The following is a 25,288-nucleotide window of genomic DNA, read 5'->3' on the forward strand; positions in this document are numbered from 1 at the left end:
TCGAACCCAGGTCTTTGGCGCTGCCAGGCAGCGACTTTACCGCTGCGCCGCCGTACCGCCCAAATGGACAGATGACGTTATGGTTGAGCATCCTTCTCATTGAGTACCTTGTTTACAAACCTGTTGTGCTGCTGCAAGTAAAAATTTCATTGTTCCGTTTCGATACATATAACAATAAAGCAAGCTTGACTGATTGTAGCGGGGTGGGGGCTGGGGGAAGAGAGAGCTGGAAAAGAGAGAGGGGCGGGACAAAGCCTGGCAAGTGATAGGTGGATATAGTGGATGGATGAAGTAAGTGACAAAGGTTAGGGGCGAAAAGGAGGCAGAGGAGAGGAGGTGCGACCCGATCTGAAACATCGCCTATCCATGTTTCTCCAGAGATGCTGCCTGACCGCTGAGTTACTCCAGCACTTTGTGTCTTCTTCTAAGCTGACTGGGAAGGGTAGATTTGGGAGATGGTGGGAGAAATGGGAGCGCACCGGACTTGGCGTGGGGGGCACATTACTTGAAGTTGAAGAATTCAACATTCGTGCCATTGGGTTGTTTTACAAAAGTACTCAGTGGCAATTGTTCAAAATGGTTCCAAACGGCCTCAGAAATGGCGATCGTTAAGCAATTACCTGACACGTTGAGATTCAATACAAACTACAGCTCATTATTTGTCACTGACCTTCACTTGCATCCAAACTGTACGTGCATTGGTTGTTCAAGGTTGTTTACCAATTGTCAACAAGTTACATGAGCAAGGGTGGGCGATACGACTTGTTGACATGGTAACTTGGTTAATAATTGGAAACCTGGTTCTTGTGGGGGTGAGAAAATGAGTACAAGGAATTTTGAAAATGAACTCAGCAAATATTTTGCCATGTCCAATTTCCAACGACAGTATTGAATGCGCAACATTAAAAAAAAAATGCAGCACAGTGGCGTAGCAGTAAAGTTGCTGCCTGACAATGAAAATCTTACTTGCAGCAGCACAACTGGTGTGGATGTGTGGGAAGGAACTGCAGGTGCTGGTTTAAACCAAATATAGACACAAAAAGCTGGAATAATTCAGCGGGTTAGACAGCATCTCTGGAGAAAAGGAATAGGTGATGTTTCGGCTTGAGCACCTTCTTCAGATATGTATATCCATGTAAAGTTCTCTTCACTGATCAGAAATGAACCTCTGATAAATGAAACCAGCAGCGTTTTTATAAAAGTCCCGCAATTCCCAAAAATAACATGTTAGTATCGTAATATTCCTTCCCCCCCCCGCCCCCCCACAGTGAGAACTCCTTACTTTAGGCCCTTTTTCAAGGCTTCATACACCTCATCCAGCCGCTCAGGCTGAGGGTACTTGGGAGGCAGTGATTTGTGAGAAATGTTGAACATCTTGCCGGCTCGAGAGGGGGATTTCCGCTGTGTGGTTGGTGTGCTGAACACCTTCAGCTTTCTGCAAGACAGAGGGTCATAACATCAATGAACACGATCAGAAGCCTTTACAAGCACAACGACAACAACAAAAATCAACGCAAAGTTTGGAAATTCTTTCAGCGCAAGAAACATGGCGACTCTTTGCGTACTGCTTACGTGGTCGGCTGTATGATTTTACCGGATTGTATGCAAAACAAAAAAAATTCACTGTACCTACGTATAGCAGCTGACAATAGAGTATCATTGAATTGAATCATTCAACACCAGACTGATTACTCTGGAATTGCCACTCTCATTGCTCGACCCGTTGTACTCGTGCATGGCCTGATTGTATTCATCTGTAGTATTATCTGATTTAATTGTTTTGCACACAAACAAAAGCTTTTCACTGTATCGGTGCACGTGTCAATAATAAACCAATACTAAGACTTCAAAAAGTTACATGAAGGAAGGAACTGCAGATGCTGGTTTAAACCGAAGATAAACACAAAAAGCTGGAGTAACGCAAAAGTTATTACGGTTTTAGGTTTTCTGTTGAATCACATAGTAATAAAACATGAGGAGTGTAACTTTGAAAGGTATGATTTTGTTAGAGTGATGGTAACCATGAAGCTCAGACGTTGCGTACTTTGTAATGAGCAAAAATGCTGTTGAGCCGCAAGAAACTCAGATGTGGGAGCAGCCGTGTAGGAAATGACAAGTTGAGACCTTGGTCTGAACGGTTTGTAAGTAATGTAAACGGCAGCACAGGAGTGTACGCCTGCTTATCCAGTCAACGTATTCCCTCCCCCTTTGCCTTCCACCAGTCATTGCTTCCCCCGACTTCACATTTCACACCTCTGCAATCCTTCTCTCACACTTTCTTTGTCAGTTCATCTCTGCCCTTTGTTCAACCATCTGCCAATGAAACCCCCTCCTCACCTGCATCTATCCCAACCACTTGCCAGCGAGACCACAAAGTGCTGGAGTAACTCCGTGGTTCAGGCAGCATCTCTGGAGAACATGGATAGGTGGTGTTTATTATACCTCACATCTTTCATATGACCCACTGAGTTACTTCAGCATTGTGTGGCAGCAACTCTACCGCTATGCCACCGTGACGCCTTTCCTAATAGCTGTGTACATCTTATATAAATTAGTCACATTTCATAAGTCTGTCAGAAGAGACTGATTTCCCTCGTACTGCGCTGCCCACTCACAAACCACACAACTCTAAAGAAAACGGCCATTGTATTTTGCAGGTATTTGAGCCGCCTAATACAAGAACTCACGGAGCCAGCTAACCATTCCCACCACTTATGCTTGGCAACCTGCCAGGACACTGAGGGTTTAATTGTGATTGTTGCATGATAAAATTAAATGCCTGTAATATAAATGGATGCTTGCAGTTTCTAGTTCACTTTTCAAACAATCATTCAAGGAAACCAAAAATCCCCATGAGGCCAGCAAACTATTTTATTCCTGCCCAACCCTTCCTGATACAGTCATACAGTGTAAACAGGGACGACAGGCCAACTTGCCCATGCCGACCAACATGCCTCATCCACATAGTCCCACCTGCCTGCATTTGGCCCCTATGCTTATAAACCAATCCTGTCCATGTACCTGTCTAAATGTTTCTTAAATGTTGCAACAATACCTATCCCAACTACCTCCTCTGGCAGCTTATTGCATTCACACGCACCGCCATTGTGTAAAAAAGTTACCTCTCAGGTTCCTATTAAATCTCACCCCCCCCACCCCCTCACTTTAAACCTATGCCCTATGATTCTCGATTCCCCTACTCTGGGCATAAGACTGTGTGCATTTGCCCGATCTATTCCTCTATGATTTTGTACACCTCTGTAAGATCACCCCTCATGCCCCTGCCCTCCAATGAATAAAGTCCTGGCCTGTTCAATCTCCCCCGAGAACTTAGGCCCCCCCCCCCGAGTCCTGGCCACAATCTCGTAAATCTTCTCTGCACCCTATCCAGCTTGACAACATCTTTCCTCTAACATGTTGACCAAAACTGAGCACAATACTCTAAATGTGGCCTCGCTGATGTCTTGTATAACGGTAACATGACCTCCCAACTTCTATACTCAGTACGTGTAGGAAGGAACTGCAAATGCTGGTTTAAATCGAAGATGCTGGAGTAACTCAGCGGGCCAGGCAGCATCGCTGGAGTGAAAGAATGAGTGACGTTTCGGGTCGAAACCTTTCTTCAGACTTTATGCTTCTATACTCAGTACTCTGACTGATGAAGGCCAGCCAATGTGCCAAATGCCTTGTTGTCCACCCTGTCTACTTGATGGAAGTGCCCAATACCCATTTTGGAATTAAATAGCCTTGGGCTGGTGGTGCAAGTGGCCCCTGTAACAAAGGCACATTTCATTGGCAGAAGTCACTAACCTGAATGCTTTGTCCTGTGGTGAATTGACTCCACCAAACGATTGACTCCTAGTAATTCCAGTGAAGAAAATGCGGCGTGCGGGTCGCACGGAGAGCGACATGGTGAATGGAGTCCTGGCTCAGAGCCCTGGAGGAGGAACACAACATCCACTGTCAACATCTCCCCTTCAACTTCATGCGGCAGAGTCAAAAACATAATCACAAATGGCTCAGTTTATCATTGAGTCATACGGCTCGGAAACAGGCCCTTCGGCCCACCGCGACCATGCCGACGAGTTCAAAGGATTTATAAAGCAACAAGTAGAAATTGGTGGCGCTAGAAATTGCAGATCAGTTTAGTTTGTTGCCACGTCATAAGGTCATAAGTGATAGGAGCAGAATTAGGCCATTCGGCCCATCAAATCTACCCAGTTATTCAATAATGGCTGATCTATCTCTCCCTCCTAACCCTAATCTCCTGCCTTCTCCCTATAACCTCTGACACCCGTACTTATCAAGAATCTATCTATCTCTGCCTTAAAGAGATGCAAAGACTTGGCCTCCACAGACTTCAGTGGCAAAAAATTCCACAGATTCACCGAGGTACAGTGAAAAGCTTTTGTTGCATGCTAACCAAACTAACCAACACTTGGTTAGCACGCAACCAATCTTGAGCAATCTTGGTTAGCACTCTAATCTTGAGCAAAACATCAAAGTGCCTGCTTTTACCTCTCTCTCCGCCCCTCCCCCATCTCAGCATAACTGGTGACTGTATAGGGAGGAACTGCCGATGCTGGATCAAACCGAAGATAGACACAAAATGCTGGAGTAACTCAGCGGGACAGGCAGCATCTGTGGAGAGAAGGAATGGGTGATGTTTCGGGTCTAGACCCTTCTTCAGGACTCTGTCTCAATGTACGTCTGCTACACATACTACTCAGTGCACTACTGCTATTACTGTATCTGAGATGCTTATCTAGGATGTATTTAAGTGCCTCTGTATAGTGATTCTTGTACTGAACTGTATACAAAAATAGATTTCACTGTACCTAGGTAGTGTGACAAATAAAGTACCATTGAACGGCACAACATAGGAACGCAGGTGATATTATTACAGGAGTGTATAGATGGAGAACAAGATGTTAACAGTTTGAAACGCTAGTTACTGCTCACTATCTATTGTGTGATCATATTTACATTAATTCAGCACTAGCTTTAAGTTTGAATGATTGATAGTACTTCAATGTAGATGGAATGAGCTGCATTAAGTAAATTACCAAGCATGTTTGGAACTATGACTCAACACCATCTATCATCAAAACAAGTGGAGAGATTGAATGACTAAGACTTGGCAGCTTTTACTATAGATTGGCATTTTATACACTGCTTTAAATCAAATACAATAAACAGCCTTCAATCATATACAAGGTCCAAATGAAAGCCACCCAAATACTGATCCAACATGACAGATCGATAAATCGTACTGTAACTCTCAATTGGCAAATACTGTACAAATCAGTATGGTGTACCGAACAAGGAAAAAAGTAGAAACAAGAAACTGCAGATGCTGGTTTGCACAAAAGGACACAAAGTGCTGGAGGAACTCAGCAGATCAGGCAGCATCTCTGGAGAACACGGAAAGGTGACGTTTTGGGTCAACTCTTCAGACTCATGTTTCTACACACCAGTCATATGACTGACACCAAACTCACAATTGCAACTCCTTACTCCAAGCACTCACAGGAAGAGATCATCAGGGAGTCAAAGAAGATTCAAGTACGGGCTCAAAGCAACTTTAAGGAAATGTGTTATTCCCACTAACTCTTGATTCATGACCAGTCACAGTAAGATCATGTGTTGGGAACACATAGGCATCTGATGTGAGGTGCACCGCCACACAAACTACCCACCTGCCTGCTTCCTGAGGTAGCGCCTACTCTCTCCATGGGGGTGGTGCAATGGTGCGGCTGGTAGCCTCACGGCTTAAGACGCCCAGGTTCAGTCACATCCTCTGGGGCTGCCTGTGTGGAGTTTGCACGCTTTCCCCATGTCCATCCGATTTCCTAGAGACCCACAGATTTCCCCTCCAACTCCTAAAGGGATCATCGGTTAGTTGCCTACTATGACTTGGCCCTAGTGTACAAGTGAGTGGTAGAATCTGGAAAGTGTTAGTGGGAAAAGGACACAGGGCGCTGGAGTAACTACTCAAGCAGCATCTCTTGAAAACATGGATAGGTGATGTTTTGGATACACTGAAGATGGGTCTCAACCTGAAATGCCACCAATCAGTCAGAAGAAGGGTCTCAACCCGAAACATCACCTATCCATGCTCTCCAGAGATGCTGCCTGATCCGCTGAGCTACTCTGGCACTTAGTGTCCTACAGTGGATTAACCAGCATCTGCAGTTCCTTGATTCTACAAGAGTTGGTGGGAATGTGGGAGAGAAGAAAATGGGATTACTGTCGGATCACCAATGTGTTTGGCACTCGCTAGTCAACATGGACCCAGTGGGCCGGAGGATCCATTTCCATGTTGTATGATTGGCCTGATCAGCCAGCTCAACGCACACACAAACTGGAGCAGAAGCAAGAATTCCCGAGGGGCTGTCACAGAAAGAAGATGATTTCCTGCATTTTATTTTTAATTGAGGGGAAAAGTAATTACACCTGGTCCTCTCATTGAACTTGGATGTACAAATGATAAGAAACCTGCTGGCTGGTGTATCTCATCTCTTGCCATAAGCACCGTTCGTACACATATTCAGGAAGTTTGTATCCGCAGGAGATGCACTGCATTTTGTTATTATCTAGTTTAGTCTAGTTTAGTTTAGAGTTACAGAGTGGAAACAGGCCCATCGGCCCACCCGGTCCGCGCTGACCAGCGATCCCAGCACACTAACGCTATCCTACACACACGAGGGATAATTTAAAATTGCACCAGGCCAATTAATCTACAAACCTGTACGTCTTTGGAATTTGAAATACATCATTCCATCAGTATTGGGAGAATTCTTTCAAAAACTATATTAGAACAAGAATAGGTTTTCCTTCCCATTACAATATCTTTAGTTTAAAGATACAGCATGGAAACGGGCCCTTTGGCCCGCCGTGTCCACACCCACCTGTTCACACTATTATGTTATTCCACTTTCTCTTCCACTCCCTACGCAATTTTACAAAAGGCCAAATAATCTACAAACCCACACGTCTTTGGGATGTGGGAGGAAACCGGAGCAGCAGGAGGATAAACCATGCAGTCACAGGGAGAACGTGCAAACTCCGTACAGACAGCAACCAAGGTCAGGATCGAACCCGGGTCTCTGGTGCTGAGGCAGCAGCTCTACCAAATGGGCCGCTTCACCGCCCAAAATCTTTGTATTTGGAATTCTCTTTCTCTCCTCTATCCTCAACTTGGTGCCTCCACCAAGCAATGTTTAATAACAGTCTGTCTGTTTTTTGTATGTTACCAACGGTGGAATTTAGAACACAAAATATAGAAGAAAACCATTTAACTTACTTCAGTGCAATGCCACTAGACATTCAATGACATTTGATGTCAGGCTATTTATTTATTCCAGGAGAAACACTGCATTAAATGTAACACTATCTTTATGGCTATTAAATAAGCAATGCGAGCAGCGGGTTTCACTGAGCGGTGTCGCTCTGCATGGGGTTTCTGACAAATCGTATCAATTACAAATCGTAATGAAAGAGCAGCCTCAATCTCGCAAAGCCACAAGAAATCTTCTACTCTCAAGAAAATTAACAGCAGTGAAGAGCCCCATGGGGCTACATGGACCTTACGTAACACAAAATGAGCAATTGCCAGGAAATGTCCAATGCTTCCTGAAGCAGAAGACCCCCAAACGAGATATAAATGAATGCAACAAAAATTATTTTACAGAAAGTACTAACAATATTAAGTCAAAGTCTGCTTATTCCACCATTTAAGCTGAAAGATACTCTGCTTTAGATAGACACTAAAAACTGGTGTAACTCAGTGGGACAGGCAGCATCTCCCAAGATTTAAGATTCAAGATTCAAGAAGTTTATTGCCATGTCCCATTCCTTCTATCCAGTGATGCTGCTTGTCCCGCTGAGTTACTCCAGCATTTTGTGCCTATCTTCGGTGTATTCCAGCATCTGCAGTTCCTTCCTACAAATATTCTGCTTTGTTTGCTGGAGTATTAGATTCAAGTTGTGTTCTTGTGCTTCCACACAACAAACTAACCACACAGACCCATGACTAGCAATGTCTAACATTCAAAGAATTAATACAGTTTACACATGTAATCCTTTAAGTCACAAAAAGTCACAAGTTAAGGGTTGCATTACATTAAAGCAAAAGGCCGACACACACACAATAAAAAACAAAATAAGGATTAGATACATAGATAATAGGTGCAGGAGTAGGCCATTCGGCCCTTCAAGCCAGCACCTCCATTCAATGTGATCATGGCTGATCATCAACAATCAGTACCCCGTTCCTGCCTTCTCCCCATATTGCTTGATTCCGCTAACTTTAAGAGCTCTATCTAACTCTCTCTTGAAAGCATCCAGAGAATTGGCCTCCACTGCCTTCTGAGGCAGAATTCCACAGATTCACAACTCTCTGGGTGAAAAAGTTTTTCCTCATCTCCATTCTAAATGGCCACCCCTTATTCTTAAACTGTGGCCCCTGGTTCTGGACTCGCCCAGCATTGGGAAACAAGTTTCCTGCCTCTAGCGTGTCCAATCCCTTAATAATCTAAAATGTTCCAAGAAGGTACCCTCTCATCCTTCTAAATTCCAGTGTATACAAACCCAGCCGCTCCATTCTTAGGGAGTGAGGAATGAGCTATTTTCAGAAAGGAAGACCGGAATATTGATAAGGCAGGGGAAGGAATGCAAACGTTATCCAGCAAGAAATGTGACAAGAAACCGTATGAACTCCAACAGATATGAAAAAGGGAAAAGGTTAACAAAATTTAATGGGGTCGGGTTTTTACAGGAGATAAGGAAATCGAAGAGAAATTAAACAATTATTTTGAGTTAGTCTTCATGGAAAAGGACATTAAAACAAAATGAGAGAACAGTGGGGCCAGGGAGCACAATACAATTTAAAACGAGTTTAAAATATTGGTGCCTCTGCAAATGGGTCTTGGTGCAAGGAAATATGTGCTCCTCGACATCGAAAGTAAATGGGCGATAAAAGGAACTGAAGATTCTTGAATCTTGAGTAGAATACAAAGTGCTGTTGTAACTCCGTAGGTTAGGTGGCATCTCTGGAGGATATGGATAGGTGATGTTTCAGAAACCCTACATCGAAACATCGTCTATCCATGTCTTCCAGTTACCCTTGAAGAATGCCATTCTGTGCATTTGAGGGACTGGAAGACAAAGATGTCTTCAACCACTCTACAAATCTTAGGTTAGACTATGGCTAATCTATGACTAGTTTTGGTGATCACACATTAGGAAGACATTAGCCAAGAATGCATCACAAATTCACAGAGGTCCAAACACCGCGCTGACGGCAGTCTGAAGAAGGGTTTCGGCCCGAAACGTCGCCTATTTCCTTCGCTCCATAGATGCTGCTGCACCCGCTGAGTTCCTCCAGCAATTTTGTGTACCCGCGCTGACGACATCTGTATTCAGGGTCTCTTTCTCTGTGAGGCAGCAACTCTACCACTGCGCCACCCTTCTGGACAAGAGTTTCCATCGCAGCATTAATTTGGAGCCAGGCCACTCAAAACAGAAGCTGGGAAATGCATCTTCAAGCAAACAGGTGCTAATAAGTATGGGACCCTCACCACAAGGAGCAATAGAAGCTAAGGATTGCAAGTCCAACGTTGATAGAATGTGTAGAAAAGAACTGCACATGCTGCTTTAAATCGAAGGAAGACACAAAATGCTGGAGTAACTCAGCGGGACAGGCAGCATCTCTGGAGAGAAGGAATGGGTAACGTTTCGGATCGATGTCTTTGCTGGCCAAGAATATTAAGGAATATTGAGCCATGACAAATAAATGTAAATAGAATACAGATTATTCATCCTCTTGATAAATGGCACAATGACCTGTATAGAACTTGGCAATGTAATAAGAAACTGGTAGTAAAAAGCTATTTCTCAAAGAAAAGATCGGTTACTGCCGTGTTCCCCAGAGGTCAGTATTAGCTACATTGCGTAATGCATATTCATTTGTATTTGAGGGAAAAATGTCCAGGTTTTAAAATTAGATGTGATGAATTATGAAGAGATTATTGATAGATTTCGAGAAGAAACAAACATGCTGTGAAATATGGCAAATGAAATTTAATGCTGAGAAATGTGAAAATATATTCAAGGAATGAGAAAAGCCAATAAAAACTGGCAAGCACAATTCTGAGAAATGTACAGGAACCGAGGGATCTGGGGGCAGAGGTGCAGCGATCATTAAAGGTGGTGAGGCTGGTTGAGAATACAGGCCAAGTCGCACATGCAGGGGTATAGAGAGTGCCAGAGGAAGGAAGGAAGGAAGCCATTGTGAGGCTTCACAAAATACTGGTTTATGTACTCATGTGTAACTGTAGAACCTGCCACATTTTAGGAAATAAGTAAATGCTTTAGAGATGGTGGAGAAGGGATTATCAGAGCAATTCCAGAGAAGAGAAGCTTTCATTACATGGGTAGGCTGGAGAGGTTTAGTTTAGTTTAGAGATACAGCGTAGTAACAGGCCACTCAGCTCACTGAGTCCGCGCCGGTCAGCAATCCCCTGCATACCAGTTCTATCCTGATAGCAGAGACAATTTTGTGAAAGCCAATTAACCTACAAACCTGAATGTCTTTGGAATGTGGGAGGAAACTCACAGGGTGAACGTACAAACAACACCCCTAGTCAGGGTCGAACCTGGGTCTCTGGTGCTGTAAGGCAGCAACTCTATCTCTGCGCCACTGTGCTGCCGTGGCCTCCCCTGAGGTTGTTCCCCTTAAAATGAAAGGCTTTTTAATTTTTTAATTTTTAATTTTAATTTTATTTTTATTAGAAGTATGGTAAGTTACAATAATACACAACACATACGTCTTAATACATTTTTTTGTACCGCTTCATTTTTTGAGCTTTAAGAAAAAGATAGAAGTAAAGGAAGTAAGGAAAGTGCGCAAGAGTCGTGAAGGTGCAGGAGAGTGTTGAGAAAAGAAAGCCCCTTAGAAAAGCAGTTAGAGAAGGAAGTAAAGAAAGAAAGTAGACCCTAGAAAAGAAGGAAAAAGAAAGGAGAAACAATCGCTCTATTATAACATTAAACTCCGCAGAAAGGAGACTACCAACCAAGTCTGTTTTTGTTGTTTTAGATTCTGGCACCATTTATTTATTTATTTATTTTTTAAATTACTGTTGCACCTCATGCTTGTAATAGTTCCAAAAACGTAGACCACGTCTTTTGGAATTGGTCTGCTTTGCCTGCTAAGAGGAGGCTCATCTCTTCCAGATGTAGTGTTTCAAACATATTTGATATCCACATTTTTATTGTTGGTGTGGGCGCATTTTTCCAGAATTTAAGTATGAGCTTTTTTCCCATTATTAGCCCGTAATTGAGTAAATTCTTCTGAAACACGTTTAGTTCAGGGTTAAGGCTTTTGATCAGCATTTTTTTTAAATCAAGAGCGTCAAGAGTGTTTTATTGTCATATGTTCCAGACAGAACAACAAAATTCTTACTAGGATTAAAATCCTAGGAAGTCTCGTTAATATCCAACTGGATCCCGATCCTAAATTAATAATATTGGGTATATCAGAACAATACCTAAAACTTACAATAAACCAAAGAAATTCCCTTGATTATAGTATAATAATTGGGAAAAAATTGATATTAACATTTTGGAAAAACCCAACAACCCCCACAATCAAGATGTGGATTATGGAGATGTCGGAGACCTTACATTTGGGAAAAAATAGATTTGTCTTAATTGACAAACCAGAATTATTTACTAGAATATGGTCTCCATTTATAGATTATTTGAAGGGGTAGATTGGACTGGCGCGGAGGCCGGACTGAAGCCTGAACCCAGGACTAGATGAATAGTTATGTTCTCTGACCTACTGACCTATCTCCTAAGTTGTATTATTGATAGTTTATCCTATTTTTCTAATTTCTTTCTTTCTTTCTTTCTTTTTTCTATCTATAAATATAAATAAATAATTAGAGGCAATGTTAATATGTAACCGATAAAGGAGGATCCCAGCTACTTTGGTAACTGGGTCCCTGGAAACCTGGATATTTAATATGTAACCGTTAAACAAAGTCTGTATTGGTTTGGACTATGATATGCAGATGCCTCTAATAAAAATGTATTTAAAAAAAATAAAAAAATCCTAGGAAGTCTAAAGTGGGTAGAAAGATAGGAACAGTTCCCATTGACAGAAGGGTCAAGAACCAGGAGGCACAAAGTGCTACTCCCAATTTTGGTGGAAGCTTATTACTCCAATCATTAACTCAGTTTCTCACTCCACAGATGCTGCCTGAGCTGTTGAGTGTTTCCAGCAGTCTTTTTCTTTCAGATTTACAGCATTTGCAATTTTTATTTTGCTTTTAGAACAAAAACAATCGGCATAAGAACTGATACTAACATGAGGAAAAACTTAACACAGTATGTGACCAATGTCTGGAATGGGCTGCCAGGAGTAGTATTTATTTGACGAGCTCAAAGTGGAACTGGATTAAATATTTGAAAGGAAAGAATTTTCAGGGCTGTGTGGAGAGGGCAGAGTGGTGACATCCAGCCATGCAGCCATGACAGGTCCTATAGACTCTTACCGGCCACTCCCTCTTCTCCCCTCTCCCATCGGGCAAAAGGTAAAGTGTGAAAACTCATACCTTCAGATTCAGGCACAATTTCTTCCCAGCTGTTGTCAGCCAACTGAACCATCTTACCAACAACCAGAGAGCTGTCCTGAACTGGAGAGCAGACCTCATTGGAGACCCCCAAACTATTTTTGCTCAGACTTTATTGGCTTTATCTTTCGTCATTCACGTTATTCCTTTTATCATGCATCTGTGTACACTGTGGATGGCACAATTGTTATCATGTATGGTCTTTCCTTCTCTGGTTCACACACAACTAATGGGCCTGTCCCACTTGGGCAATTTTAGACAACTACAAGCGACTAGTTTGTCGCCACACATTCGCCGGTGGTCGCCAGGATTAGTCTCCTCAGTCGCGCAAAAAGTCGTAGCGTCTTTCTGGTCGCCGCTACATTTTCAACATGTTGAAAAATTTTCGGCGACAGTGGGTTTGACGCCTATAAGGGTAGCTTGACTGCTCCTGACATAGGTACTGTCATAGGTTGTCGCCGGTTTTTCGGCGACCTGCTACGACTACCACAGTCGCCGGCAGTTAACTACAAAAAAAATCGGCAAGTGAGACAGGCCCTTAAGGCTTTTCACTGTACCATGGTACACATGACAATAAACAAATAATGACTGTGCTGTAACCATTCTGTACAAAATCAATGGGCTAAATGGCCTAGACCTCTCTCACATTTATAATGAAGTCCAACCTCTGAGCCACCTTCAGTCACATCTATTCTACATTTGGTGTGTGCTGCTAGATTGTTAAGTTCTCACACAGCAGCCCTGTATTTCTTCAAAAGGATCACAGATAGGCAGTAAGAAAAGATGATTGGACAGACAATACCAGCAAAAGGATAAACTTCAGGAAGGCAGCAGAAAGTGAGAAATAACCAGTTCTAAGCAATCGTCTTGAGACTTACACTTAATGGAACAAAGTCAGAGCAATCTCTAAACGCAGATGAAAACCACAACATAAACCTTGGAAAAACTAACCTGGAAAACATCCAAAATATTCAATTGGGGATTTGTCAGAAATGAACTCATAACTCATTTTAGGAATAAATTATGGCTACCTCAGCCCACCAGTCGGTCATAAGAATGTGCAGTCACCAAGAGGTCAGCAGCATGCAAGTGTCTGTGGAACAATTTCATGGTTAAATGCTAAAGCAATATTTTTTTTATCAAATTGTAGGAGATCTCATGTTAACTCCCTGCTACAGTGCAAGATAGGAGGCAGACTGTTGGAGCATTCAGTGCAAAGTCACTAGACTTTCGCCACACAAGCACACTCGCCTCCTGCCTATCACCAACGGCATGTTAGAGCCGTCCTACAATCTGCCAAGCTCCCAAACCAAATGTCCCTGGCAAAGTTAAGCTTTAAGTTCGGCAGGTCGGCAGCATGGTCAGTGGAGTGACAGAAAGTGGTGTCGCAGGTAGATAGCATGGTTAAAAAGGGTTTTGGCACATTGGCCATCATCAGTCAGAGTATTAAATTGGGAGGTCACGTTGCAGTTACTCAAATGTTGGTGAAGGTAGACAAAAATGCTGGAGCATCTATAGATGCTGCCTCACCCGCTGAGTTCCTCCAGCATTTTTGTCTATCTTCGATTTTTCCAGAATCTGCAGTTCTTCCTTAAACAAATGTTGGTGAGATCGCATTTAGGTTATGATGTTTGGATTTGGGCACCAAGTTCTAGGAAAGGATAGGTTTATGCCCATGGTACATGGATAAGATAAGATATGGGCCAGACACAGGCAGGTTATACTAGTGTAGAAGAGATAAGTTGGCTGGTGTCGGCAAGTTGGACCGAGGGGCCTGTTCCGAGTGGATAAGTTTAGTTTAGTTTATTGTCACGTGTCATGTATAGTAAAAAGTTTTTTGTTGCGTGCTATCCAGTCTGTGTCATTCCAGCAGAAATAAAGAGCCTTCGGTCCATCAGGTTTTCTCTGGGATCACAAGAAAACTTCAATAAAGGGTGAATGAGGGCCACGGCTAGTCATGTATTGCCTCAGAGCACCGGCAACCCACAGTTAGGCAGGGCTAACACAGTCTAGTCTTTTTATGTGCAGGGAAAGGGTGAAACTGTTTTTTCTCAGTCCCTACCTAGTTCTAGATGAGGCTTTCCTCCAACCAGCATCTTCGCCCCTTCCTCGCAGCCTACCAATGGGACTGGAGCGGCGTTTCCTGCCGGGACCGGCCAGAACTTCAGCTTCGGCGGTGGCGCAGCACTGAAGTACCAGCGCGGAGAGGGCGATGCCGTACCGAGGGTCGCCGTGTGGTAAGCTCCGGAGTGCTGTGACCGCCGACTCCAACATCGCGGAGCTGTCGTTGCGAAGCGTCCAGTCGCGGGCGGCGCTGAGTTGAAACACCGCAGAGCCTGGTATCTCTCGCCGAGATCGCCAGTGTTGGAGCTCCGACCTGCGCAGCCTGTGGACTTCGGGAGCCACGGTCTCTGGCAGCAAGCAGCCGTTCGAGACACTCCAAGCCGCTGAAGAGTGTTCTTCCGACGCCGGAGCTCCATCATCCGGCGAGAGGGCCCAATACATCGGGCCGCTGCTGCGACGACTGCGGAGGCCTCAAACAGACCCCGAGCACGGGGTGAACAAGAGGAAGAGGACTGGACTTTGCTGTCTTCCCTCACAGTGGGAACCGTTGTGGGGGGATGTTTCTATGTTTTATGTTAAATTCTTCTTTAATGTTGTGTCTTATTTTTATTGGTGTGCTGCAAATGAGAAATTGAGAAAATGGCTGCTGGAAGTGAGAATGAACGCTGGCGCGACTAGCTGCCGCTGCTCACTCTCCGAATTCTGTAATTTGCTTGTTTTAACTGTAAGGTGTCCTTGAGTGTTCTGAAAGGCGCCCATAAATAAAATGCATTATTATCACTATTATTATTATTATTATTATTAATACGTAAACCTTTTAAAAGAACACAACATCATTATTTGAAAGCCAAAAACACGTGGGTGCAAAGAAACGTGAAGGTCCATGTACATTTGAGCATCAGAAGTCATGCTCAAGTAAATACCAGTGAAGGCTAATGTACTGTCGGCTTTAACATCAAGAGAATTAGCGTAAAACCTCAATAATCCTCCAGCCTTGGGACTTTGATGCTGCTGGACTAAAAGATTTTTTGTACTACTTAATATTACTCTTATTAATACCACAACAGGCTATTATTTGACTTTTTCAATATGTTAAACAGTAGCATAATACGAAACCGATTAAGTTTAAAAGAAGTGTGAGAAACAGGGACCTAGCCAGATTAAAGGGAATGCAGGAAATGGGATCCAAGTGGCTTTAAACGAGTTGGGGAAACAGGGCCCAGGTGACTCTAAAGAGAGCACAGGAAATGGTGTTGCGGTGAGTCCAAGATAGGGGGCCCCAATGAACCAGATGTCAATTGATTCGGAGTTCTAACACTTGGATAATGGATTATCGGACTTAGTTTAGTTTAGAGATACAGCATAGAATCAGGTTCTCCCACCCACCGAGTCCGTGCCGACCAGCAATCACCCTGTACACTAGTTCTATCCAACATACCCAGGGACAATTTACAGAATCAAATTAACCTACACGTCTTTAGGATGTGGGGGGAAACCGGAGCACCCAGGGGAAACCCTGGTCACAGGGAGACCGTAAAACTCTGTACAGACAGCACCCGTAGTCAGGATTGATCCTGGGTCTCCGACGCCGTAAGGCAGCAACTCTCCCATTGCGCCACTGTGCTGCAGGACTTGCACTGTCCTCTGAAAAGGAGGCAGCAATTTTACTTCACTGTCATGAAGCCCTGGTTAAACCACATCTGGAGCATTAAGAACAGTTCTGAGCCAATGGCGCAGAGGTAGAGTTGCTGCCTTACAGCGTCAGCGACCCGGGTTCGATCCTGACTACTGGTGCTGCCTGTACGGAGTTTGTACGTTCTCCCTGCAACCACGTGGGTTTTCTCCGGGTGCTTCGATTTCCGCCCATATTCCAAAGACGTCCAGGTTTGCAGGTAAATTGTCCCCAGTGTGTAGGATGGAAAACTGGGATAACAAAACAAGTGAATGGACAATCGCTGGTCGGAGCAGACTCGGTCGGACCAAGGGCCTGTTTCCATGCTGTATCTCTAAACTAAACTCATGTAAGCTTTATGTCTTGTGTGTTGTCTGAATTAATATGCCCACAAAGTTGCTCGGGGCAAGATGTTTACTCCCCCTGTACTTCACCGGACTTGCATATGGCAATAAACTCGACCTGACAGTAAAGATATATATATATTGGTCTTCTAGTACAGATTTATCAAAATTATGCTTGGAATCCAAAGATTAAGTTACAAGAGGTAATATGAAATAGCTTTGCATTTCCAGGAATCATGCAGAAAATTGATCAAAGTTTCCAAGATATAATGGGAACTGGGAAGGTGAAACAATTTTTGCTGATGGTCGAGTCTTGGAATAGAGGCATGATGTAAAATTTCAGACAGGTCTTCCATGAGAATGAGAAACACTTCTATATACAAAGGGCGGCAGAGATGTGAACAACCCTCCTACAAACAGTCATTGATTCTAGATCGATTGCTGCTTGTAATTTTAACTCCGAGGGGGATAGATTTTTGTTAACCAGAGGTGTTGAGTGATTTACGGGACATCCTTGTGGGGGTTAAAGGACATTGTTACAGGACTCGCAGGGAAACATTTCCCTCAGTAAAGTATGACCCAAATACAGCTGCCTCGGTGATCGTTTCCTTCATCAGTTTAGCGCCACATGTGCCCAATTTTTTGGGGATCATTATTTGTTTCATTTCCTTACAACACTAAAAGGAGAGCATTTGGCTCATCAAGTCTCTGCTGGCTCTTAGAGAAATGTTGTCAATCTCATTCCCCCACTTAAGGGCCTGTCCCACTTACCCGATTTTTTTTCGGCGACTTGCCGGCACCCGTCATAGTCGCAGTAGGTCGCCGAAAAATGTCAAAATGTTGAAAATCCAGTGGCGACCAGAAAAAGGTACAACGCTTTGGGTGACTAGGCACGACCAAGCAGGCGTCGCCCCGCGTAAGTGCGTAAAAATCGTGAAAGTGGGACAGGCCCTCTATTCGCTTGCAATCCATTCTCTCACACATGACAGTAAACACCCTCTCCCCACCTTTCCTATACCAAGGGCAATTTACAGCGGTCAGTCAGACCAACAACCAACATATTTCTGGAGCATGGGGAGGGAACCAGAGCGTGGTGCTCGGCACGGTGGCGCAGCGGTAGTGCTGCTGCCTTACAGCGCCAGAGACCTGGGTTCGATCTTGATCACGTGTGCTGTCTGTACGGAATTTGTACCTTCTCCCCGTGACCGCGTGGGCTTTCTCCAAGTGCTCCAGTTTCTTTCCACCTTCCAAAGACGTACAGGTTTGTAGGTTAATTGGCTTCGCTAATGATTGTCCCTGTTATAGTGTGCGGAGCTTGCAGGCTGGCGCGGACTCAGTGGGCCAAACGGCCTGTTTCCATGCTGTATCACTAAACTAAAAACTAAATGAAGCTGGAGAAACTTGAACAGTGACAGGGATTCCACACAGACAGTCCCAGAAGCGAGCATCACTGGAGATGTGTGACAGTTACACTACCTACCTATCTAAGCGCCACACAATAGTACAACCACACTCCAATCATAATTCAGTAATACGAGTTGTAGGTTTCTGAAAGCAAGATAAATGCAAGTTTGATCTTCAAAACCAAGAAGCAAAAGCCTGACATATCTTAATGCTGGAGTCAAGTGTGAAGTAAAACAGTTGGACATAATGTTTTTTGATATTACTTACACTGGTTTTTGTCTAATTTAGCAAAGCCTTTGAAGATCCAAATACTGAGCGAGTGTTGAAGCACGAGCACACAAAAGATAACCATCTCCATATTATTGCCGTACCTGGTACATCAGCTAAAGATCCTACCTCATTTTACCTGCTACACGGACAAAAATAAATCACACCAAAAAACACAAAGCTGCAATCTCATGCTGTACAACAACCTACCATCACCTCTCTTTACTTTAGCGATACAGCACGGAAACAGGCCCTTCGGCCCACTGAGTCCGCGCCGGCCAGCGATCACCCCGTGTACTAACATTATCCTGCACACGAGGGACAATTTACTATTTCACAGAAGCCAATTAACCTACAAACCTGTGTGTCTTTGGAGTGTGGGAAGGAAACCAGAGCACCCGGATAAAACCCATGCAGGTCATGGGGAGAATGTACAAATTCTGTACAGACAGCACCCGTAGTCAGGATCAAACCTGGGAATCTGGCACTGTAAGGCCACTGCGCCATCATGCAGCCCTCTTTGGACTGCATGTCAGGTCATCGAAATCAACTATTTAAATAAAGGAACATTTAAAAAAACCCACACCTTGCTTACTCAATCTGTAGATAGATGATTCAGGATCTCTCTTCAAGGACAGACGGCGGTTATCTCTTTGATTGAAGGGTTTCACAGTGGGCTGTCCACTTCCAAGTAAAGCAGGCAGTCAACTTGCTGCATTCAATCTCTGTGCAGCTGCCATCACTTAATAAAACACAAATCACCTCTTCCTCTACCTCCTCTCAGAAACAGACTTGCTCCAGTCCCTGACCCCTGCCAATCCAATGAAGCTCCCAACATCTGTGACAGTCACTAACTGGTCCCGGCAGCTTCTGCATCCCAGTGTCCATTTGTGTATGGAGGTCGTGCCTTTCTGTCCCATTACAATGCATCCACACACGGCATTTACTGTGTTTTGTACCAGGGATGGAAACATGATAAGGAATCCACACAAGCTTGCCCCACATAGCTTGGCAAGAGACCCTTGCAGCACTAAAATTTCCTTTGTGGCTTTCAACAAAAGCACATCTTTATTAACGGAGAAAAGGCTTAAGAGCAACTTTGGGAGAACTGACTGAGACGGACTCCAAGCAAGGCAACCGTTTCAATGGAACAACGTGGACAAATTAAATAGTGATTCATTGCCCTGTGCAGGAGTAGATTATGTACAAGCTCACTCCAGAATGTGCCGGCTTGTCAATTGAACGCAGTGTTTTAAAATACAATTAACGCCTGTACTTGTGTCACTGCTTGTGAAAGAATCCAGCAACAACACGGCTTCATTCTCGCTGCCACACAAATGACTTTGGAGCCCTCAGGGTTAACACACACAGCTCACAGCAAATTATTTTTATTACAGAAAAACATCTTGGGAGGATGTCAAAGAGGATCACAGATGTGGGACGAGGCGAAAGAATGCTGGTACTGTCCAGAGGGGATTAGCAGTTCAGTGTCTTCATACTAACCGTTTACTAAAAGATGCATTTTAACTCTATTTTGTTTCTTGGGCAGCCATAAATATGCTGCATTCGACTTTGGTGCCTCTACATTGAAAAGGAAAATCAAATGTAAAAGCTGACCAAGGTTTGCGAACCACATTGATTAGTAAGGGGGTTAAAGGTTACAGGGAGAAGGCAGGAGAATGGGATTGAGGGGGAAGATAGATCAGCCATGATTGAATGGCGGGGTAGCCTGTCTATGTCTGCCAGGAGACAGACAATCCAATACCCCCATCAACAAAGCTTTGATCACGCTCCCACGACTCCAGTGGGAATCCACATCAACCCCACAGCAAACCTGGAGCTCAGTCAAGGCAAGTTTGGCAGAGGAAATATTTCCAGGTCATTTCCAAATTTTCTTGTGAGAACACAAATGTAATACAGGTTCACCACCGATTTTCCGGCACCCTTGGTTCCAGAGCCTTCCTGGATTATCCGTTTTGCCGGCCCAGAGGTCACAACCGTGGGGGGGGGGGGGGGGTCGAGATACCGACCCGCACTCGGCTATGAGAACCGATGGTTTAACGCCCGTCTGGTCAGAATCCAGTGGTGGACGGCTTAATCCTTACATTCTGACCAAGGATATTTACAAGTGCCAACAGAACATTCGTTCCCTTTTGCCAGACAGCTTATAAACTTCAATGAAATGACAAAGCAGCTGGTTAATGAGGATTCTTTATCTAACAAATTAACATGTCCCAAAAACAATATGCTGAATCGTGCAGGAGGAGTGATTGCTATAGTAAAGTAAACTAGGCCCCCAAAAAAAGTCTTCATTGTGCATCCTATGCAAACTAGGGCTTTTGAATGTGGATTTAAGGAACTGCAGATGTTGGTTTACAAAAAGCCACAGTGCTGAAGTAACTCAGCAGGTTAAGCAGCGTCTCTGGGGAACATGGATAGGTGACGCTTCAGGTCGGGACCCTTCTAGAGAAGTATCTTGAATCTTCTTTTCACACATACCTAGTACCTCTGCTCGATGCACAGCAGTAAAGGTTAGAAATACCGATCAATAATGAGCAAATTAAATGCCATTCTTGAAATACTTGCTAATGTAAATGAACATATTGGGTACGATGGGGAGGATAATCCCATATGCCCTTATTGGTGTAGCATCTTCTGCATGGAAATATAGAGAGCAGAAGAGAAAACGTATGGGGGCTGAGAGTAAAAAGAAATCACCAACTTGAGTCTGCTCCCCCTGCATTCCCCTCAATCAGATAAGGCAGCTGCTTGTCCTTTTGGTTGGAGAATAGTGCCAAGTGCTTAACTTAAGATCGCGTCTTTATACAATTCCAAAGGAAGACACACAAGTTCCAGATAGAGCACAGCGTGTAATACATTATCAGCAACACTGGGTGCCTGTCATGACAGCATTCAACTTTGTTAGCCGCAGTCAAACTCCACCATTGTAAAACACTACAGCTGCGCTAGCCTGCAAAGGTCTGAAGCAAAACAAGGGTCATTGGGCTTTGCAGGATTTAAGTTGGCCCAAAACAATGCTGAGAGCGATTCACTTATCTGTCCACAATGTAAGTTTGTAATTTAAAGATGTAAACCCATTAATCAATTGTGCGTAGCCACAAATCAAATGTGCGTACACAACCCCATACAGGCCCACTGGCAGACTGCAGCAAATCTTCCAGTGATCGCGATGGTGTCACTGCAGCACCAACACTACAAAAGGCAGCACAAATGTTGCTCGAGTGGGAGGTTGAATGTAAAGGGAACCCACACATTAATTGGAGGAACAGCACCTCATATTTCGCTTAGGCAGTTTACACCCCAGCAGTATGAATAGTGATTTCTCTAATTTTAAGTAACCCTTGCATTCCCTCTCTCCGTCCCTCCCGTGCCCTAGTCATCTTGCTAGTTTCACTGTTTGTATCGCCTCATCACCACTTACACAGCCAACAATGGACCATTGTGGGCTCCACCTTTTGAGTCATCTGTGTTGGCTGTGATTTGTTCAGAACCTTTTCATTCCTCTAGTTTCCTTCTCCTCTGACTCTCAGTCTGAAGAAGGGTCTCAACACGAAACATTACCTATTCCTTTTCTCCAGAGATACTGCCTGACCCGCCGAGTTACTCCAGCATTTTGGGTTTACCAGAATGTTGCCTGGACTAGAGGTTGTATCAGAAGTTGGATACATCTGGGTTGTTTCCTTTGACGCATTGGAGGTTGAGGGGAGAACTGATATGACATTACGGGGGGCATATTTAGGGTACACAGTCGAAATCTTTTTCTCAGGGTGGAAATATCAGTCTAGTGGGCATAGTTTTAAAGTCAGAGAGTTAAAGTTTAATGGAGATATGTGGGGCTTTTATTTTTAAGCACAGATAGCGGTGGGTGCCTGGAATGTGCTGCCAGGGGTAGTGTTGGAGACAAATACATCAGTGACATTGAAGAGGCTTTTGGATTGGCATGTGGATATGCAGGAATATAGATCATGTGCAGGCAGAAGAGATGTGTGGTACAGACATTGTGGGCCGAAGGGCCTGCTCTTGTGCTATGCTATTTTATGCTCTCTGTTTAATTGTTAGTCAGCAACATGGGGACAATTGTCCCACCACCAGTTTTTTTCCTATTGAATAGAGTTCTTCTTCGCTCACTCTTCCAGGATAATTACTGTTCAATGCAAAATATTCCTAAGTCTAGAATTTTTCAAATATTTCAATGACACGATGAGAGTTTTTCTAACAAGGACCACATTTATTACCCAATTGACATCAGTGCCAGAGAAGCGAGCTTTTTGTTTTTAAGTAAGCCAAGGCAATGCGAATGTGCTCCACCTGCAGTTCCCTTCAGCTTCATGCTTGTAAATGTTCCGCTTGTTTTGGTCATTGATCGATGCGTTTGCCACAAGATTGATTGTGACAAACACATCGACCACTTTTACACAGAACGTTGAACAGTACAGGTACAAATCTGAAGGAGGATCTCGACCAGAAACGTCAGCCATTCCTTCTCTCCAGAGATGCTGCCTGTCCCGCTGAGTTACTCCAGCATTTTGTATCCACCTTCGATTTAAACCAGCATCTGCAGTTCTTTCCACATAGAACAGTACAGCGCAGGAACAAGCCTTTTGGCCAACAATGCCCGTGCCAAACATGATGCCAAGTTAAACTAATCTTCCCCGTCCGCAAGTGATCAATCGCCCTCCATTCACCGCATACCCATGTGCCTCTCCAGAAGCCACTATGGTATCTGCCTCCACCTCCACTTCTGACAGCACGTTCCAGGTACCCAGTAATAATTTTTAATCGTCAGCCCTTGCTACTAATTCCTCACAAACTGTAAATTGCGGAAAATGAGAAAATGCGTTTGATCCAGCTCGGAAACCATTTTACAAACAAGTTATTAAAAGATTGTTTGCAGGAGGTAAAAACAAAAAACGGCTGGGGAACAGATTACAGAAACATTGCGAGACATGGGAGTCATGCCAAGTTGCAAAGGGAACTTGGAGAGGACAAGATTACAAGTGTTGGATCATATTATAGAAAAGAGAGGCCCCGAGTGTGGATGATGGCAGTCTGATGAAATACAGACTGTTCATTGGGATGACAAATAGGCTTGTGGCCTAGCAACTGAAACAAAATAGCTGGCAAAATGGGTTAATCTTCCCAAGTGAGATTTTATTGTAAGAAATATCAACTGTGCTAACTGACGGACTTTGAATCAAACTGCATCGGCCAGATCCATCCAGCTGTACATCGGAGTACTTGTGACGTTACAAAACTTGCACAAATATTTACATTTCCCAAAGCTTATTTCTTTCCACCAATGCAAAGTGCACCAATGAGGTAATATCCTGTTATTAGAATTATAAGAAATATAAGAATCCGCCTGTATCATAAATCATTTCTGGTCTCTGTACTGGTCCAGACTCTGGCACGATGAGTTGCAGGAGCTTCACATCTTGTCCCAGAGGCAGCCAAATGAAATCCTAACCAGGACTCGTGAGCATTTTCTCATTGGTATTTGTTTATTATTGCCATGTGACAAACTTTGTTTTATGTGCTATCCAGTCAAATCCTGAATGCAATCAAACTACACACAGGTCGTGCAAAGAGCAAAGAAAACAAAGTGCAGAATATCGTGTCACAGGTACAGAGAAAATGACTGGTTCGTATGTAGAAACAGGGACTACATACTGTACGCTCAGGCACTGTCCCATTCACCTCTACCCCATTGAGGACATTGCATTCTGCCTCAGGAACTGATGCGCTACAATGCTGAGAACTGTACACTGCACTCTGTAACTTCCCCTTTGCTCTATCTATTGTATTTGAGTTTGAACTGATTGTATATCTGATCTGTTTAGAGAGTTTGCAAAGCAAAGCTTTTCACTGTACCTCGGCACACGTGACAATCATAAACCTAAACCTAATTAAATAGCAGGGAGGGGCTGACTGGCCTATTCCAGCTTCAAAGTTGTACGTTCGTATATAAAGCGCATTGTTGCTCTTGCCGGAGGTCGATACAACAGGGAAAGTTCCCAAAACGAGGAAAGTAATTCCGAAGGAGGAAGTGGAAAAGAACAATACTTTTCAACCCTTCCCTGGGATGCAAAAAAAACACAGTATTCAACATTTATGGCGTTGTCAGAAAAAGATTTCTAACCCGATTCAATTCCCAGGGGGTAGATTGTACTACAGAGCAGCAGTCATCAAATGATGACTACATCATCATGTCTGAACACAGGAAGAGTATGCAAGCTTAAAAAAATGTCTGGTTGCAACTCTCCACAGATCAACTGTTATCCTTCAGGCATCAATTTATTTCCAGTGCGACTTAAATCTCGGGCAATTCCTTTGTGTTCCTTCCAGCAGGGAATCTGACATCTATTCAAAGGAGTTAGCGGTGGGAGGGAGGCAGGAAAAGGAAAGGGCTGGGCAATTGACAAAGAATACGTGGAAGACATCCATTTTTACTTGAGAAGCAGAGCTATTGCTCGTCTGGTATTTATAACCCAAGCTTTATGGGTTAATCCAAATAAATTAATACCAGCTCACAATAGCAATGTCTGCTGACATGCCTGAATGTGAGTCAGCCACTTGGCACCGTTTGAAAACCTTTTGTAATTAAAATGGAAAATTGGAGTGAGTTGGAGATTAGAGTTAGCAGTCTTCCACAGGCTGATTCCCTGCCAAGTCAATCAGCGCAGCATCTCAATGAAGACATTTTTTTCTGAATGGCGAAGGTCGACCTTTGCCCTACCGCCAAGAGTTTCCAATTGACGGAGCAGTGCGGTGCGGGTTTGTCTGCTTCGCAGAATCAATCACTCTCCCAAAGGACACAAGACCCAACAACAGCAGCCTGGAGGGTTGGAAAGATCAAACGGCAGATGAAAGGGGGAAAA

At 43.8% G+C, this 25,288-nt stretch overlaps 1 protein-coding gene across 4 annotated transcripts in view; it reads right to left on the reverse strand.

The window, feature by feature from the left end:
• Positions 1–25,288, reverse strand: part of ripor1 (RHO family interacting cell polarization regulator 1) — a 281,458-nt gene that overhangs the window by 70,117 nt on the left and 186,053 nt on the right. For all 4 annotated transcript variants that reach the window (XM_033036276.1, XM_033036274.1, XM_033036278.1 and 1 more), the window contains exons 2-3: positions 3,811–3,937; positions 1,283–1,435 (exon numbers count right to left, since the gene is read on the reverse strand). In XM_033036276.1, the coding sequence (XP_032892167.1) occupies positions 1,283–1,435; positions 3,811–3,911 (254 nt within the window). In that variant the 5' untranslated portion in view covers positions 3,912–3,937. The remainder of the gene's footprint in view (positions 1–1,282; positions 1,436–3,810; positions 3,938–25,288) is intronic.

The sequence above is a fragment of the Amblyraja radiata genome, chromosome 17, assembly GCF_010909765.2.
Source record: "Amblyraja radiata isolate CabotCenter1 chromosome 17, sAmbRad1.1.pri, whole genome shotgun sequence".
NCBI lineage: Eukaryota > Metazoa > Chordata > Chondrichthyes > Rajiformes > Rajidae > Amblyraja > Amblyraja radiata.